The sequence below is a fragment of the Fulmarus glacialis genome, unplaced genomic scaffold (assembly GCF_000690835.1).
Source record: "Fulmarus glacialis isolate BGI_N327 unplaced genomic scaffold, ASM69083v1 scaffold25767, whole genome shotgun sequence".
NCBI classification, from domain to species: Eukaryota; Metazoa; Chordata; class Aves; order Procellariiformes; family Procellariidae; genus Fulmarus; species Fulmarus glacialis.
In genome coordinates, this window is record NW_009222117.1 from 24,176 (window position 1) to 38,660 (window position 14,485).

Consider the following 14,485-nt stretch of genomic DNA (forward strand, 5'->3'; position numbering starts at 1 on the left):
TTAGTGTGAATGAATCCAGTAGGATGGCCCCATTTCTTTATGTGTCATTTTTTCCTTGTAACCCTTTTAATAAAAGATAGCATTATGATAATCTTAAGTGTGAAAGGGGTGTTGTTATGCACTTGCTCTGAGTACTTTTGTATTAATTTTTTTTTGTTGTGTAATAAAGTATTGAGTTAAAATGCCAGTTTTACTACTTGTAATACAATGTCCTACTTGATATTTCTGGAGAAAACCAGCAACCATTTGTGAACTGCATTGCTATTAACTATTGCATGCATGCTGTAGTCAAACTCCCGCTCACCCCCCCTTTCATGCTTGCCCACATCTTTCCATTCATTCCATTCCTTTCTGCTCAGCCCTCATTCTTCTGTTTTCATCTGAGGTAAAAAAAATAATGTGGGTGGTGACTCCAACTCTGAATCCTGGCCCAAAGATTATGGCCAGCATGAAGAAACTCTACAGAGCAAAGATTTGGAGCCAAGGATCATGACATAAACTGAGAAGTGGATGAGGAACTCTTGCAAGTTATTTGTACAATGAACTCTAACCCAGCTTTACCTCTTGCCAGCAATCGCCAACAGGCTTCACCTGTGCAGAGCTCTCCCCACCTCCTAGCAGAGCACCTGAAACTGCAGTTGCTCTTTGCAGGGGAGTAGCGAAGGAACAGAGCCGACTGGTCTCTTCCAGCAGCCTTGGAAGAATGATGAAGGGGCAGAGAGGGTAGGTTTGAACAAAGTATATGTGGTGACTGGGAGACAAAAGGAAGAAAGGAAGCGTGCAGCAGAGAGTGGATGAACTTGAAGGTATTTTGTTTATATTGTATATCTCTGGGTGATTATGGACTTGACTTCTAAATGTTAAATTTAATAGGAAGTTACTAATGCTGATGTGTTCTGACTATCTCTGAGTGCTTGCCAGCATCCTTGTGTGTAAATGAAGAAAGAAAAGTGCCTGTCACCACTTGGCAAATACCCTGGTTGTTTCAAGTAGTGTCGTGTTGTGGGAGAACTAAGCAGTGTGCTGCAGATCATTTAAAATTAAACCTTTACCAGTAGGCAAAGTGGCTGATATTAATGTTACAGTAATGCTTGTGGTGTTTCCTGTTGTCTTGTGCAAAGAGTTATGATATCAAAAGACTATCTCAGTAATCTGGAATTGAAAGGGGCAGGAAGGGCAATGCAGTTCTGTGTTACTTCAGAATTGCCCCATGTCCCTAGATCATTTTGCACTTGTACTTACAGATGTGACATGGGGGATTTCTGGCTGACAAAAATGGAGGAAAATTAGTGTAATGAAATGTGTATGAATACTGCTACATAGTTAAAAACTGAAATTTGACTTGCTGTGTAACTATCACAAACTAAAAAAATTCTTTGGACTGTGATTAGGAAGTAGATTGTTTTTTTTTTTTTTTTGCTTAATTTTTCAGGTTGGGTTATTTTCTATTGCCTTTTCCTTTATGATTTTTCTCTTATACTATGCTAGTGATTCAGTGAATCAAACGTCTGTAGTAGTGTTTGGCTTCGAGCTCTTGTCCTATTTTTATGCGAAATTGTGAGTGAGCCGAGGTTTCATGGATTAAGCGTTGGACTGGGAGGCCATCTGGGCTCCACTTCTGACTCTCCCTAGATTCACGGAGCGAGTAGAGTTGCTTTCCAGGCTAAGTTATTCAGGTTTCCTGCTCAAATGTGAAATACTTTCACATCTGGTGTGATTCACAGCACTGCTGAAAAGCGCTGACTTGGTGCCTCAGAGGAACTTCAATAGTTCTCTAGGTACTATCGTATGATGCTTTGATGTTAGGTTCTCTGCACCTTAGTTTACCCATATGTAGATTTAATAAATGATAAGAGATATACGTTAGGAGTGCATTGCGTAGATGTATCATCCTGAAACCATTCTGTGTCTCTGGTAGCAGCTTGATCCCTTTCTCAAATTCCACTTCAGTCCCTGCAACCAAAATAACATGTGCGTGCTCTAACTCTATTGCCTGGTGCCTTTTTAATCTTATCAAAACATTTGGCTTCTACATACCTTACGTTCTCCAAGCTGCCACTGTAATCACTGGGTGGTTGGAGTGGGATGTGTCTTTCAACATTATGCTGAAATGCTGGCAAACTTGATTCACTGTGACCTTACTGGAAAGGATTACCTCAGGAGACTCCTGACTTGTGCTTTAGTAAGGACTGTTGTAGTGGAAATCAGATTTGCTGTATTGTTTCTGTCCTTTAGACCTCTGAATCCTTCCAGCGTGTACCTCTGTGAATATACAAGTTTGTTTTTCTGGGAAAGAAGCCCTCAGCTTGTATCATGTGACTTCCCCAGGACAGAACATACATTTTACGAGACAAGAATGAGGATTTCCATGTAAGCACACAAGGTGTACTTGGACTTTTGACGTATGCTTTTTGTATCTCTTGAAATTCAAATTATTTTCTGAATAGGTGAGGATAATAATAGTCATACCTACTCATGTTTTAAAAGTGGCATTTTGTGAGAATTTCTTTTTCAGCTCCTTCTGTGTGATCACTTGCATTTCCTGGGTAGTTAGTGAGAGGGTATGAAATATATCCTGCTTGGTTATATTTTCCAGTTTGCTGCACTTTACTGTCTAATATTCAGCTGAAGCTGGGAGGAGGGCACAGTATGCATCAGCCAGACCTGTCTTCACTGCAAATTGTTTTAATCAGTTTGATAGTCCAGCTGTCTAATTTAACTGTCTGTCCTGCTAAATGCTGTACAGCTGCAAGTTGCTTTCTGAGGGTCTGTTCCTCGTGATGGCTGGCTTTAGAGTGGGTTTGAAAAATTGAAGTAGTGGCATTACGACTTTGCTCATACTTAGCGAAGGCTTAGAAATGGCTCTGGCTTGAATTACAATTCTTAAATTGGCTAGTATGGATGTGCTTTCCTTCCCAGCTGGAATTTGTTTTATTTATCAAGTAGCTCATGTGGGCTCTTTATTTCAATGGAGTGGTGGGGGTTTTTTCCCTGACATTTTGGAAGTCAGAGTGCAGGATTCATGGTGACATTCCTATGCTCGTCTGTCATGCAGCTCTACGTGAAACTGGACAAGAGAAACAGTAAAACCAGCCTCTCCAGAAAAGGTACCTGCTGAATTTAATAGGATAACTGTAAACAGGTTATCATTTTTATCAATAGACCACGATAAAATGGTTAATTTACTTGAAGACACTGTGAAAATCTTCAGTGTTATGACAACAGAGAGGAAGATTATAGTTTTTCAGCTTCTAATAATTCCAAGATTAAAAGCACCCTCAACAAAACCAAACTAAAAATGAAGGTTTTAAACACTTACTTTTCAATAGGTAATTCTCCTGTGCTTGAACTAATGTATCTACAGGTCAAATTCTGCTCATCATTAGGTGGGTGGTGGGCTCAACACCAGGGTGGAAGGCACCTTTCCCTGAAGCCTCCTTGCAGAGTAAGAAGGTGAGCAGGTCAGCCCTGGCTGGGACCAGTGCTGCAGCAGGTGCTGAGGCAAATGTCTGCTGCTCCCATGGGTGGCCTTTGATGGCCAGGGCATCTCCTGAGGTTCATAAGGTTTGTCTTATTTAGTAAATCGTGGTGCATCTCTTTCAAGTACTTATCCAGCTCCCACTTGAACCTATGTACAAGTTTTGCATCCTCTCATTTGATAAAGTGTCACCTCTTTTTGTTTACTTTGAATCTGGCTCATATGAGTTTCATTTGTTGAGTCCTAGCTTTTGTATTGGGAAAGGTAGTGAGCAGCCACCCTCTCCACACCCTCATGATATTAACAACCCGCATCATGCTCATGTATACAGAGAGGCTGAACTGCACATAATTTACTCTGAGATTTTTACCTAAAATTGTATGTAGTATGAAGTTCTCATTTATGTGTAATTAAAGTTGACTTTAATTTTTTTCAGCCTTTTTTAATGGTGGACAAGCCCTGTTCTGATTTACTAAGTGTTGGTTTCCTTTTCTGCTTAGCAGTAGAAATACCTTTACACTTAGGCAGTAGGGCAGTAAATATCTGTGCAAACTTAAACAAGCAGAAGAAACTCCTGACCTTCTGTATCCCCACCCCCCTGCCCACATTTGCAGGTATTGAAAGCAGCTAGAATGAGCACTAATAGAGATTTGGTATGTTGGGAGTTGTTCTGGGGTTAATTCTCAGCAATGAACACGTGATTTCTCTTTATTTTACTGTGATACTGAGAATGTTATGATTAGCCTTGTATCACTCGAATGAATTGTGGAACCTGAGTAAAGCCATAGCTTTGGTACTGAGGTAAGACCTGGAGCTTGCTCTGACTTGTTTTGGTTAGGGCCATGGGTCAGTTTTTTCATTTGGAAGCAGAGCTTTGAGAAGCTACAGGGACGGTAGGCAAATATTATTTAATAGGTCAAAAAACCCATAGCATATTCATGAACTTTTTAGGAAGGCAAAGAGGACACACATTATAACACAAATTTATTTCTGAATAAATTGCAACATTAAGAACTACTGTACAGAGAAAATGCATCACACTGTTACAACTCTGTCATGATATTTGTGCTTTGTAGGATAAGTAAACATTTATTCTATCACAGCAAAAAATTGTATACTGACAACTAACTGTATTTGGTTTAAAAATAAATACACTTTCCCATTTATTAACTCAAACAAAGCACTTTGAGTCTATAATACTCGGTACTTTTCATTAACTTCCAGCCTCAGAAACGCTGAGCATTCAGAGTTGCCACTCATATTGGTGGGAGTTACGGATGTTCAGCAATTCTTAGGAGCAGGCTCAGTGACTGCAGTTACGCTCAGGGAATGCAATACATCGACCTTTATCTTGACAGTAAAGCGGCCTTCACTGGTTTGTGTTTACTGCAGAGTAGATATAGAATTACTCATGTTGTTTAATGTTCCACATTAGATTTTGATTCACTAACAATTTGTATTTCGTAACAAAAGAGTGATGCAATCATGCAAGTTTAGGAATGGTTTTAAAGATAAAATTGAGAATATGGCTCTTTTTCATAAATTATTTAAAACTACTTCAAAATTTTCAAAAATACTTAGTGCAAAAGGATAGTTTTTTTTTTTTTTTCAAGAAATATTACAGAAGCATATACTGTTATATGGAAAATAAAACATCTCTTAAATATTTTATTGGGAAATGCAGGCAGGCTTTTTATTACACTATTTGGGAAGGGAGAGATGAAAGATAAATATTTTCAAAGAAACAAATCACAGAAGAGGTGTGATGTGATAAGTTATATTTACCTTTAAATTCAAAACCAATCTCTTTGGCAGGTCAAGAGAATGTATCATTAAGTGCATGATACTAACAGATCATCTCAACAAGACAATACCATAGGATACCTTATCAAACAGTTATATAAATGTTATAGTAATGTGAACTATAACATATAGTCCAAACACTTATATCCAAAATGAACAAGTATGCTGATATTTTAATAATCATTTTGCTTTCTTGTAAGTTACAAAAATTAACATTAAGACTTTAATGATGAGATGGTACTCTCTTCAGATATGCATTTCTTCACCTTATTAACAATTTGATTAAACTAAAACTAAAATAGTATTTTTTCAGCGCTTTTAACTGATATGTCGCATGTTACATAGTGCTTTAAATAGAAACACTTTAGGTAACAAATGTACTATCATTACTCCCTCTTACCAGGTAGGGACACTGAGGCACAGAGGTGAAATGACTCGCCCAAGGTCACGCGGCAGGTCTGTGGTGGGACGGGGCTTAGAAACCTGCTGCCCTGACTCGCAGAGCTGTGGTCAGGGATATACCAGGTGTAGCTATGCTGAACTGCACTGCCTCCAAGTGAAAAGGAACGAGTTTTTTAGGGGTAATTACTGAGAGTCTACACTTTATTTCCTTAAGAAGAAGACTGGAATGGGGAACAGCTATGGAAGAGAAATAATCACATGGAAAGAAACTAAAATGTGTTTTCAGCAGCTTTTTATTGTGTTGTCTAACTGCAAAGTTCTTAAGTGTTCAAAAGTTTTCACCCCTTAGCAGAGTATGGGGATTTAAGAAGAAAAAAATGTTATCTAGGGACATGGGTGTCTCTAAGCATCCTGGAACGCACTCTGGTTCTAATAGTTAAACTGTACAAATATTGGTGTTTTAAAACTGAATGTTAGTGTACTATTCCATTTTAGCTGATTGATTTAATCAAATTGATGCAAATGGACATATTAGATACTTAATTAAGCCTTTACTGTGTAGTCCATTAATTCAGAAGGCTAAAAATCCATCCCCTCCTAGAACAGTACATCCTATAGCACAGTATGTCAAGAGTCCCTCATGATATAGAAAGATACAATACACCTTAGTTTCACTTTGCTCCTTGTTCAGTTGTGGAACGGACGTGTGCTGTTTCTGTAGAGTTTGTATATCTTTGCTCATTTTATTCAGTGATGTTTGGAAATCAGAGCATTACACAAACCACTGGATTAAAACAAAAATGCTGAACAGGTGAACTTTCTTAACCCAATTCGAGAAGCCAATCAAATAGGCTTGGTGTCATCTCTCTGCCTTCCTCACTGAGCTTGCAGTACTGCACCACGGCATGAAAGATATCCCCCACTTTCCAGGACTTCCGTTGAACTAATTGCACAACATCTAAAAACTAAATAAAAAAACAAAACAAAACACGCTTAGGATTTGGTTGACATTTTGCTAAGGTTTTGGTAAATGAATACCCACAAGACCATGTGTAAGACCATCCTTTGTAAATGCACTGCTCTATGAGGGAGTAGACACAATTCACCGCACAGCAACATAAGGGTTCTTTCTATTTATAAAACTTTATTTCTGAAGTTCCATAATTCCCCGAAGACTGGTCAGATCTCATGACATTTTCTGAATTAGCTGCTCTCATCAATTATTTCTTATTTATTGCAATGGAGGTAAGAACTGTGAAAGTGAGCTTGATAAATGATCAGAACTTTCCTTGTTATTGACAACTCGCTGTCAAAATAATGGAAGTGTGATTATCCATTTTAAAGAAAAAAAAAATCCCTCTTCATTACCATTAGCTATATTTTAATTTATATTTAATTTTCTGTATTTCCACATATATATCCCACAGTATTTTAAATATTCACACAGTACTAGTGAGAGGGAATTCTGGGTAAACTGTCACATGAAGACATTTGCAACAATTCAACAATTGTGGTTGAATCACAGAGAGGATCTATATATGATTTTTTTTTTTTAACTTCCAGATAAACCAGAGGTTAAATATATGTTCTTAAGCAGCTGTAAAAAATCCTGAATGTTGTCCACTTGTACTTACTAATGGGCTTCAGTGTCATACATCTGGTCCCATTTTTTTCTGAAGCACATAAATGAAAATCAAAGCTTTTCATTTCTTTGAATTTCACAATCAATATCTAATTAGCTTGGTCCTTCTATGTTTCCTGTTTTAAACCACACAAGAAAATATTGTGTGTGTCTAGTTAGTGTAGCTGTATGCTATTTACATACTGAAGCCTAAACTTTTAATATGTATTTTAATGATATTTAATAGGCACGCGATTTCCAAGAGCACTGTTGTAGGCAGGATGTGCTTCATTATTCTCTAGTGTATTTTTGCAATTGAATTAACTGTTTGCCAAAGCACATGGGTAAAGCTGACAGCTGTTTCTTTAATTAGATGCAATTTGGACTGTTGCTGCTGAATGCATTTTAAATTATGTTTATGATTCCCAAATGCATGTACTCAAGAAAATCAAACAATATCTCTGCTACTCAAAATGATCTTCCCATAGACATTATTTTAAAAGACCAAAATACTGATTTGTAACACTCTTTTCATTAATTGATTTGAATACTGTGACACTTTTTGTAAGCCTTAAGGTTTGAGCTGTTCTTGCTGATCTTGGAAAAGGGGCTGTTTTGGTTATTCCTGCAATGTTGTAGGTGGCATTTGGTGGTGTCTACAATGGAGCACTGACTACTCATTCAGGAATAGAAACAGTCTGCACTTCCTGTGGCCATTTTGGACTTCAGCGTTGCTCTTGGTCCTCTGGCTTGTACTAATACCTCAGAAGGTTTCTCAGTTCTGGTAGCCTGTCTGCCTGCCTCTCTCTTCTGCTTTCAAAATGGTGGTTGGCAGAGGCTAAGCTACCTGAGCAGATCAAAAGAGTGCTGGCACACATAGCACTTTTTTATTGCTAAGCCAGGGGAGGTGCTTCATAATTTCCATACAATAATGCAAAATATTTCAACCAGTCAGTCTAATTTTCCAAGTAACAGAAGTGTGATTGCAAATATGGCTCCACTGGAAACACTGGTTGGTCACTGCCTGGGCTAAAACTGTCTCTCAAGGTAGTAACAATATAAGGATATGCCTACACAGATAGGGCCATCCTGCTTATCCTCTGAACTTTCCATCAGCTCTGGTGCAGAAGCCTTGTAGTCTTGGTATGTGAGGCACTGAACCTGAGCTAACACAGGTTATCTTCATTTTGCAGTTAGTCTCTTCCGTACATTTGAGCAGCAAGCCCATTCCCTGGTGAGCAGCAATCTTCTTCTGCCAGCACAAAGTGACTGTAAAGCCAGTGCATTTGGCCATGGTAGATGTTGCATAAATGTAGGAGGAACTGTCAGGCTCCTGTGGTACCCTGCTGTATTCTCAGCTGTAGCAGTTTATGAACAGCCATGCACAAGTTCAGACCTGCTTGAGGCTGCCCTTATCAGTGTTGCAGGCAAGGCAGAACCTGCATGAGGACTGAGGAATTTCAAAGATGAAAATCTTAAGTACAACTTATGTGTCGCGTCACAGTCAGCTCTTACTGTCACCGAGTAGCAGAACTTTGTATGTGTGATGTCTACACTCGAGTGATTTTTATTTTCACTTTTTAAGCTACATGTTTAAACTCCATGTAAGCCACCTGCAACCCTTCAAATGCAGCCACATAAATGACTCTCTCTGTTAATTCTGCCTTAGGCATTCATAGTTAATGCATCATTGATATGAAAAAAGTGAACAGATTCATCAAAGCATGTTATAGAGGCTTTGGAGAAGGTCTCATGGTGATACTATGTTTTGTGCCACGGTCATACAACTAAATGCCTTCTTTCACATATCTTGAATTGACACGTTTAATCCTCTCCTCCCTTTCTGTAACAAACAGTAGCATTGCCATCTTGCTGTAATGAAGATGTTTTTGCATCAGCTTTTAAGCTCAGTAACTTCAATAAATCATAACTGGTACTGTGATTAAAGTGAATTAATAGTATGCCCAATTCTGTAAATACTACCTTTTCAATTCTGTTTTCCTGAGATTTCTTAAAATAGATGGTTGGAATTCCAAGTTCAGAAGCGGCTATCCACTGCAGGGTGGCTCGCAGCTCCACATCGGGGCACTCTGGTTCCAGATCAAAGTTTATCACCAGTAGGTCCTTTTGACAATTGGCTGTTCCCACTGAAAGCCCAGAAGTACTTTCTGGAAAAATAATTCCAACAGTTACTGTGCAATTACTTCTGTTAACTTCAAATTGTATGCTTTAATTGATACGGTTCAACTTACCCTCTGTATTTTCTGTCTGTTCTTTAAGGAAAACCTTTTCTTCTACTAATTCACTTAGAAACAAACAACAACAAAGCTTATTAGTGATATTTAGGAACAGTCTACAACATTGCTTCATGATGGATAAACTTCTCCCTCAATGTAAGACCTAGAAAACTGCAAGAAAAAAGTTACATAGGATGAAATAATAAAATGCAGAATGTATTTAAATTATTTAATCTGTAAATCAGGAAAAGCTATGGGAATTGCAGTATTATTCCCGTAATAGGATGAAGTATTTGTACTGGTTGCACTGGGTATTACATTTCACCAGGATCTGTGTATCTTTACGGTTTACATAATGACAAGCAAATGACATTATGGTAAGACACAGCAAGTCTCATAACCTGGGGGGAAATACTGAACTTCCAATGTCTGCATTTTGCAGTGCTATACTCCCTGGCTGAATCTTTTCCAGTCTTGCTTTCTAGTTTAATCTTTCATAGTTAAATACAATCATATCTATGAATGACTTCAACTACTGCTGGTTTTAAATATATTAGCTGTTTGGATAAACAAATTCTCTTTACACCTTGCAAAAATTTCCAAAGATCCTAATTTCTTATGTACCATCTCTTTCTTGTTAAACTACAGGAAACAAATTCCTGGCATGTGGTCACTGCTTCAGCTTCCATTTCTGAACACAAGATGCATGCTCGTGGACATGTGGCAGGAGACTGCAAACTCACTATTGATGTCACAGCTATTGCACTTGTTTCATCGCTCCTGGAGGGACAGCACTTACAGTACACATTTCCAGACTCTCCCATTCTGTCCTCAATCAGGGGGAATGCTGCAAGTGCAAGATTTTGTTTCTAGCATGGGAGGACGCTACTCTTGCCACCCTCATTCACAGGATTTCAGAATCTCCCCCAAGGCTTCAAAGAATCAAGATTATATATACTCACGCAGTGGTTACTGCAAGATGTGAGAGGAAAGAATAAAATGGCAGCATGCAACATATGGTTTGTCACGACTTAGAATCATAGGTGCCTAATAACTTCCTTCCCATCAGTTTTTTTTCCAGTTTTGTGTTTAAACAGCAGATGTATTCTGTGCCTTGACTTTGATTTGTGGAAGTACAAACTTCTCACGCTTACCTGAGAACAACCCCTGAAAGCTAACAAGGGGAGTCAGAAATTTATCCCTTTGGCCCTCAGGGCAAAGGGGTCATCTTTAGGAATGTATGTAGGAGGTATCACTGCCTACTGTGAAGACGGGAATGTTTTAACAAGGTTAGTCTCTGAATCAGCAGCTGAGAGAGAATGCCCAGATTTCTTACAAAAAAAAGTCTCTCTTGAAAGCAGGACAGTTGTAGTATAGTCTGGTAATGAGCTGTGAAGATTTTCTGATGTCGGTGACTTCACAAAGTTCCCGTGTTCAATGCGTGATGTACAGTCCTTACACTTCTGCAGTGGCCATGTCCTGACTGCATCGTGACATTCACCAGCTGGCACGTTATACCAGGTTTCAGGGTACTAGAATCTTTAGGCAGGTACTTGCATATCTCTTGATAATTTTATTGCATGCTCAGTAGAAACATGCCCAGAAACAATAGGTAAGATGTACTTTTGACCAAATTATTATTATTCTTGGAAAGAATGCTATCATATTTTTTTCCTTTGACTTTAATTGATCCTTATTTGCTTGACCTTACTTGCTATTACAGTAAAGTTTTGGTAATATTTGAGGTTATTCAGAGAAGAAAGTTCACACAATGGGAAACCGATACCGCAGAAACTCTCTTTTAGGCAGAGCGGTTGGTGGATCCATATTCTTTTGAGAGATCCACTTGGGCAGGCTTTCCTGTAATCTTTCACCGTCTAGTGCTGTCACTCTGCACAGACAACTCCATGTGCTTTTTTCTGAAACTAAGGGCAGGCTCAGCAGCAGGTGCAAAGCAGGGCTTGGCACGTTTTAGATGGCGTAAATGATTTGCAGTTAAAATTAGACTAAACATCAAGTCTCACTTCAGTGACTACTTACTTAATCATAGGAGAAGATGGCACGTTCTCCTGATAAATTTCCAGGTCCATAATGCCAAGACTGCTAGTTGTACTGCTGTTGCCATTGCTGACAAAGCAAAAGTTTAAATATTAGTGCCAAGCTGCACTGAACATGTCTCCATACATCTTTTTAAAATTTATTTATGTACAAAGCAAAGTGAGGAGGCTGCCCCCTGTTATGCAGAGTTCCACAAAATCAGTTGTGCTTAGCAAGTGGTTCCCAGAATGAAGCACACTAACTTGCTCAAAATAATGAGGCTTTTATTAAAATAGTTCTAAATGGAGCATGTGTCAAGTGACGATGTAAACTGGAGAAAAAAAAAAAGTGGACTATCTTCTTGTGAATGGCTTATGCAATGAACATTTGGCCTCAAACAAAACAACAGTCTGCATGAGTCCTTGAAAAGAAGGGTTATCAGGTACAGAGATGTCCTGGAAAAAACCTGCAGAGTTTCAAATACCTCTGAACATTGTGAGTTACAGCAAGGGATTTGGTTGCCCATCATACTACTTACCTGCTGGGTGACTCCGTGCCTGTAACCAGTAGCAGTTTCAGTGTATTACATCATACCCCAAATCCTATCAGGGATCCGAGGGAACCTACAGGTACAGTGATGGCCCCTGATGTTTCTGACTACTCTGAAAGACTAAGATTTTAATTAAAGCCAGTGCTCACGGGGACCAGTAATACGTAGAAGTATTCTCTTTGGCTTCTTCACAAGAATGAAGTATTACACCTGAGAGTATTTGGAAAAAATATACTAGTTCACTTTATAACATCATTATAAATTTGACAGTGAATGTTTATGCAGATATTGTAATAGTCTGATGAACAGGCTGTGAATTTGCTGGCTGCAAGTCAATTAGCACAAGCAAGTTCTGTGTGGCGAGTCAACTTGAACCACTTAATTTTTACTGGAAAAGCAACTAATAGTATTTTTCCTTACGTTAGAAGGATTGACTAGACAGTTCCTCTCCCCATCAGGTTTTTCTGAGTCAGTGTCAACACGCTATGCATTCAGGCTTGCTGTAGCAATTTCTGTTCCAATGCAGAGCCAAAAGGCCCAATACATTAGGTCTCTCAGATCAAGGACTTTGTTAAAGGTTGATACTATAATAATGGGATGAATGTTCATCCACACTGACAGACAAGTTTCGTTCAGTACTTTTTCAAACTAGCCAACAGTGTTCTCTGACAAAGCTTCTTTCTCTTCCCTGCTTCATTACCATACTGTCTTCCCTCCTCGTCATCTTAATACCCAAGAGAAAGATGTAATTACTTGACAACATTTTAGAACCTAATCTAAGAGCACGTGAAGAAAAAACCCTGCTCAATTTGAATTGGTGAACAGGCTGAAGTCAAACTAACATCACCTTATACAAACTCTAAGGACTGGATAACATCTTTAAACACATGTCCTGACTTGAATAGGAACAAAAAGCAGCACATTGCAATGGGAGCTCTGGAATTTATGGCTACTCGGGGAACTTGGTCATCCTCTGTTGATCTGCTCCCCTGTGCCAGTGTAAGCAGATCAGGGCTCTATCTCTGCTCTTAGTGCACAGATACCCAGTGGGAATAGGAGTCCTATCAATCTCAGCTAAGGAGATGCCAAAATAAACATTATGCAAATAGTAGCAAACAAATCAAAGGAAAGACCATAGCAATTAGCTTGTCTGATGGCCCTTTCACTGTAGGACTGAGGCAGTTGAGTGGGGCCAGGAAGTTTTTTCTTTATCTGAATCTAGCTGCTCATCAATAATAAAAAGACCTGGCTGAGAACCAGAATGTGGCTAATTTTTTTTTCCCTTTTTTAAAAATAAAGAGATGAACTCTGTAATTAGGCTTTCTTTACAGTATTCTGAATAAATCTCGAGCTGTTGACCCTCATTCCTGATGCATGGTAGTCAAATCATTGGCTTGGTTGATTAGACCATATTGTATACTGAGAACAGACAATATGGGTACCTCAGGGATCGCTCGCTGAGTTGCAGGTAGCTGCTTGTGTCATCAGGATTGTCCTCATCATTAGCTAGCTGGGACCAGCTGCCAGTGCTTTCTTCACTGCTGCTGAGATGGTTTGGAAATTCTTCAGCTGTTTTTGTCGCTGCTATGATTTCATCATCTGGTCTGCTCTGAGGACTGTTGCTGGTAGGGTGATAAGGAAGGCACAATGATATCGTAATATAGGCAAACAAACTGGTGCCACAAATCTTCAGGCAATGCTGCTCATTAAAGTCAACAAAGCTGCAAAATTATACAGATGCAAGAGATTGGACAAGCTCATAATTTATACACGAAGTCCAGTTGAACATATGGTCTGAGATGCTCTTAAAAAAGGATCTTCTTATGACTGCTATAAACAAACACAAAACAAAGTAAGCCTTATACTGAAATATGCATAGAAATTGTTTAACTTGTACAAAAATATTTTACATGCACGAAAAGAACTGCTCTCTGCATAGGCCTTTTGCCTAACACACTTCAGTCAATCAGTGGTTGAAATATGTGGTATATGTTAGTGCAGAATGACAGCATTTCTTGGAAATATATATTGGCACTAAATCCCTGTCGTACTAATGGGTGAATAAGTTTCTTGCCAGGGCTTTCTACTCTGTTAGCACTTTAGATCCAAACGAGGTCTAGAAGTAAAAGTAGGAAAGTATTGTGGGTTGTGAATCACTAATGACTCTTAGCCTTCTGTGTTTCTTAGGATCTTTGCTGGTTGGGGAAGGACAAGGTATTCTTTTTCTAGGTAGGTGTGCAGCAGGTAGTCAGAAACCAGACTGAATATGGAGCCCAGACTGAGTTTAGAAAATACAGGGTTAAGGGAAAAATGCTTTACAGTAACTTTTCAGAGCCTAACTGGACTTTGTGAGACTT

General features: G+C 38.8%; 1 protein-coding gene across 3 annotated transcripts in view; it reads right to left on the minus strand.

Annotated features, from left to right (window-relative positions):
- Positions 1-5,894: 5,894 nt before the first annotated feature.
- Positions 5,895-14,485, minus strand: part of SPHKAP (SPHK1 interactor, AKAP domain containing) — a 53,645-nt gene continuing 45,054 nt past the window's right edge. The window contains exons 7-11 of one of the 3 annotated variants that reach the window (XM_009581344.1): positions 13,571-13,750; positions 11,582-11,668; positions 9,557-9,609; positions 9,288-9,472; positions 6,505-6,648 (exon numbers count right to left, since the gene is read on the minus strand). In XM_009581344.1, the coding sequence (XP_009579639.1) occupies positions 6,505-6,648; positions 9,288-9,472; positions 9,557-9,609; positions 11,582-11,668; positions 13,571-13,750 (649 nt within the window). Of the gene's footprint in view, positions 6,649-9,287; positions 9,473-9,556; positions 9,610-11,581; positions 11,669-13,570; positions 13,850-14,485 lie in introns of all 3 variants that reach the window. The other 2 variants (XM_009581345.1, XM_009581342.1) reach the window with 2 other exon arrangements.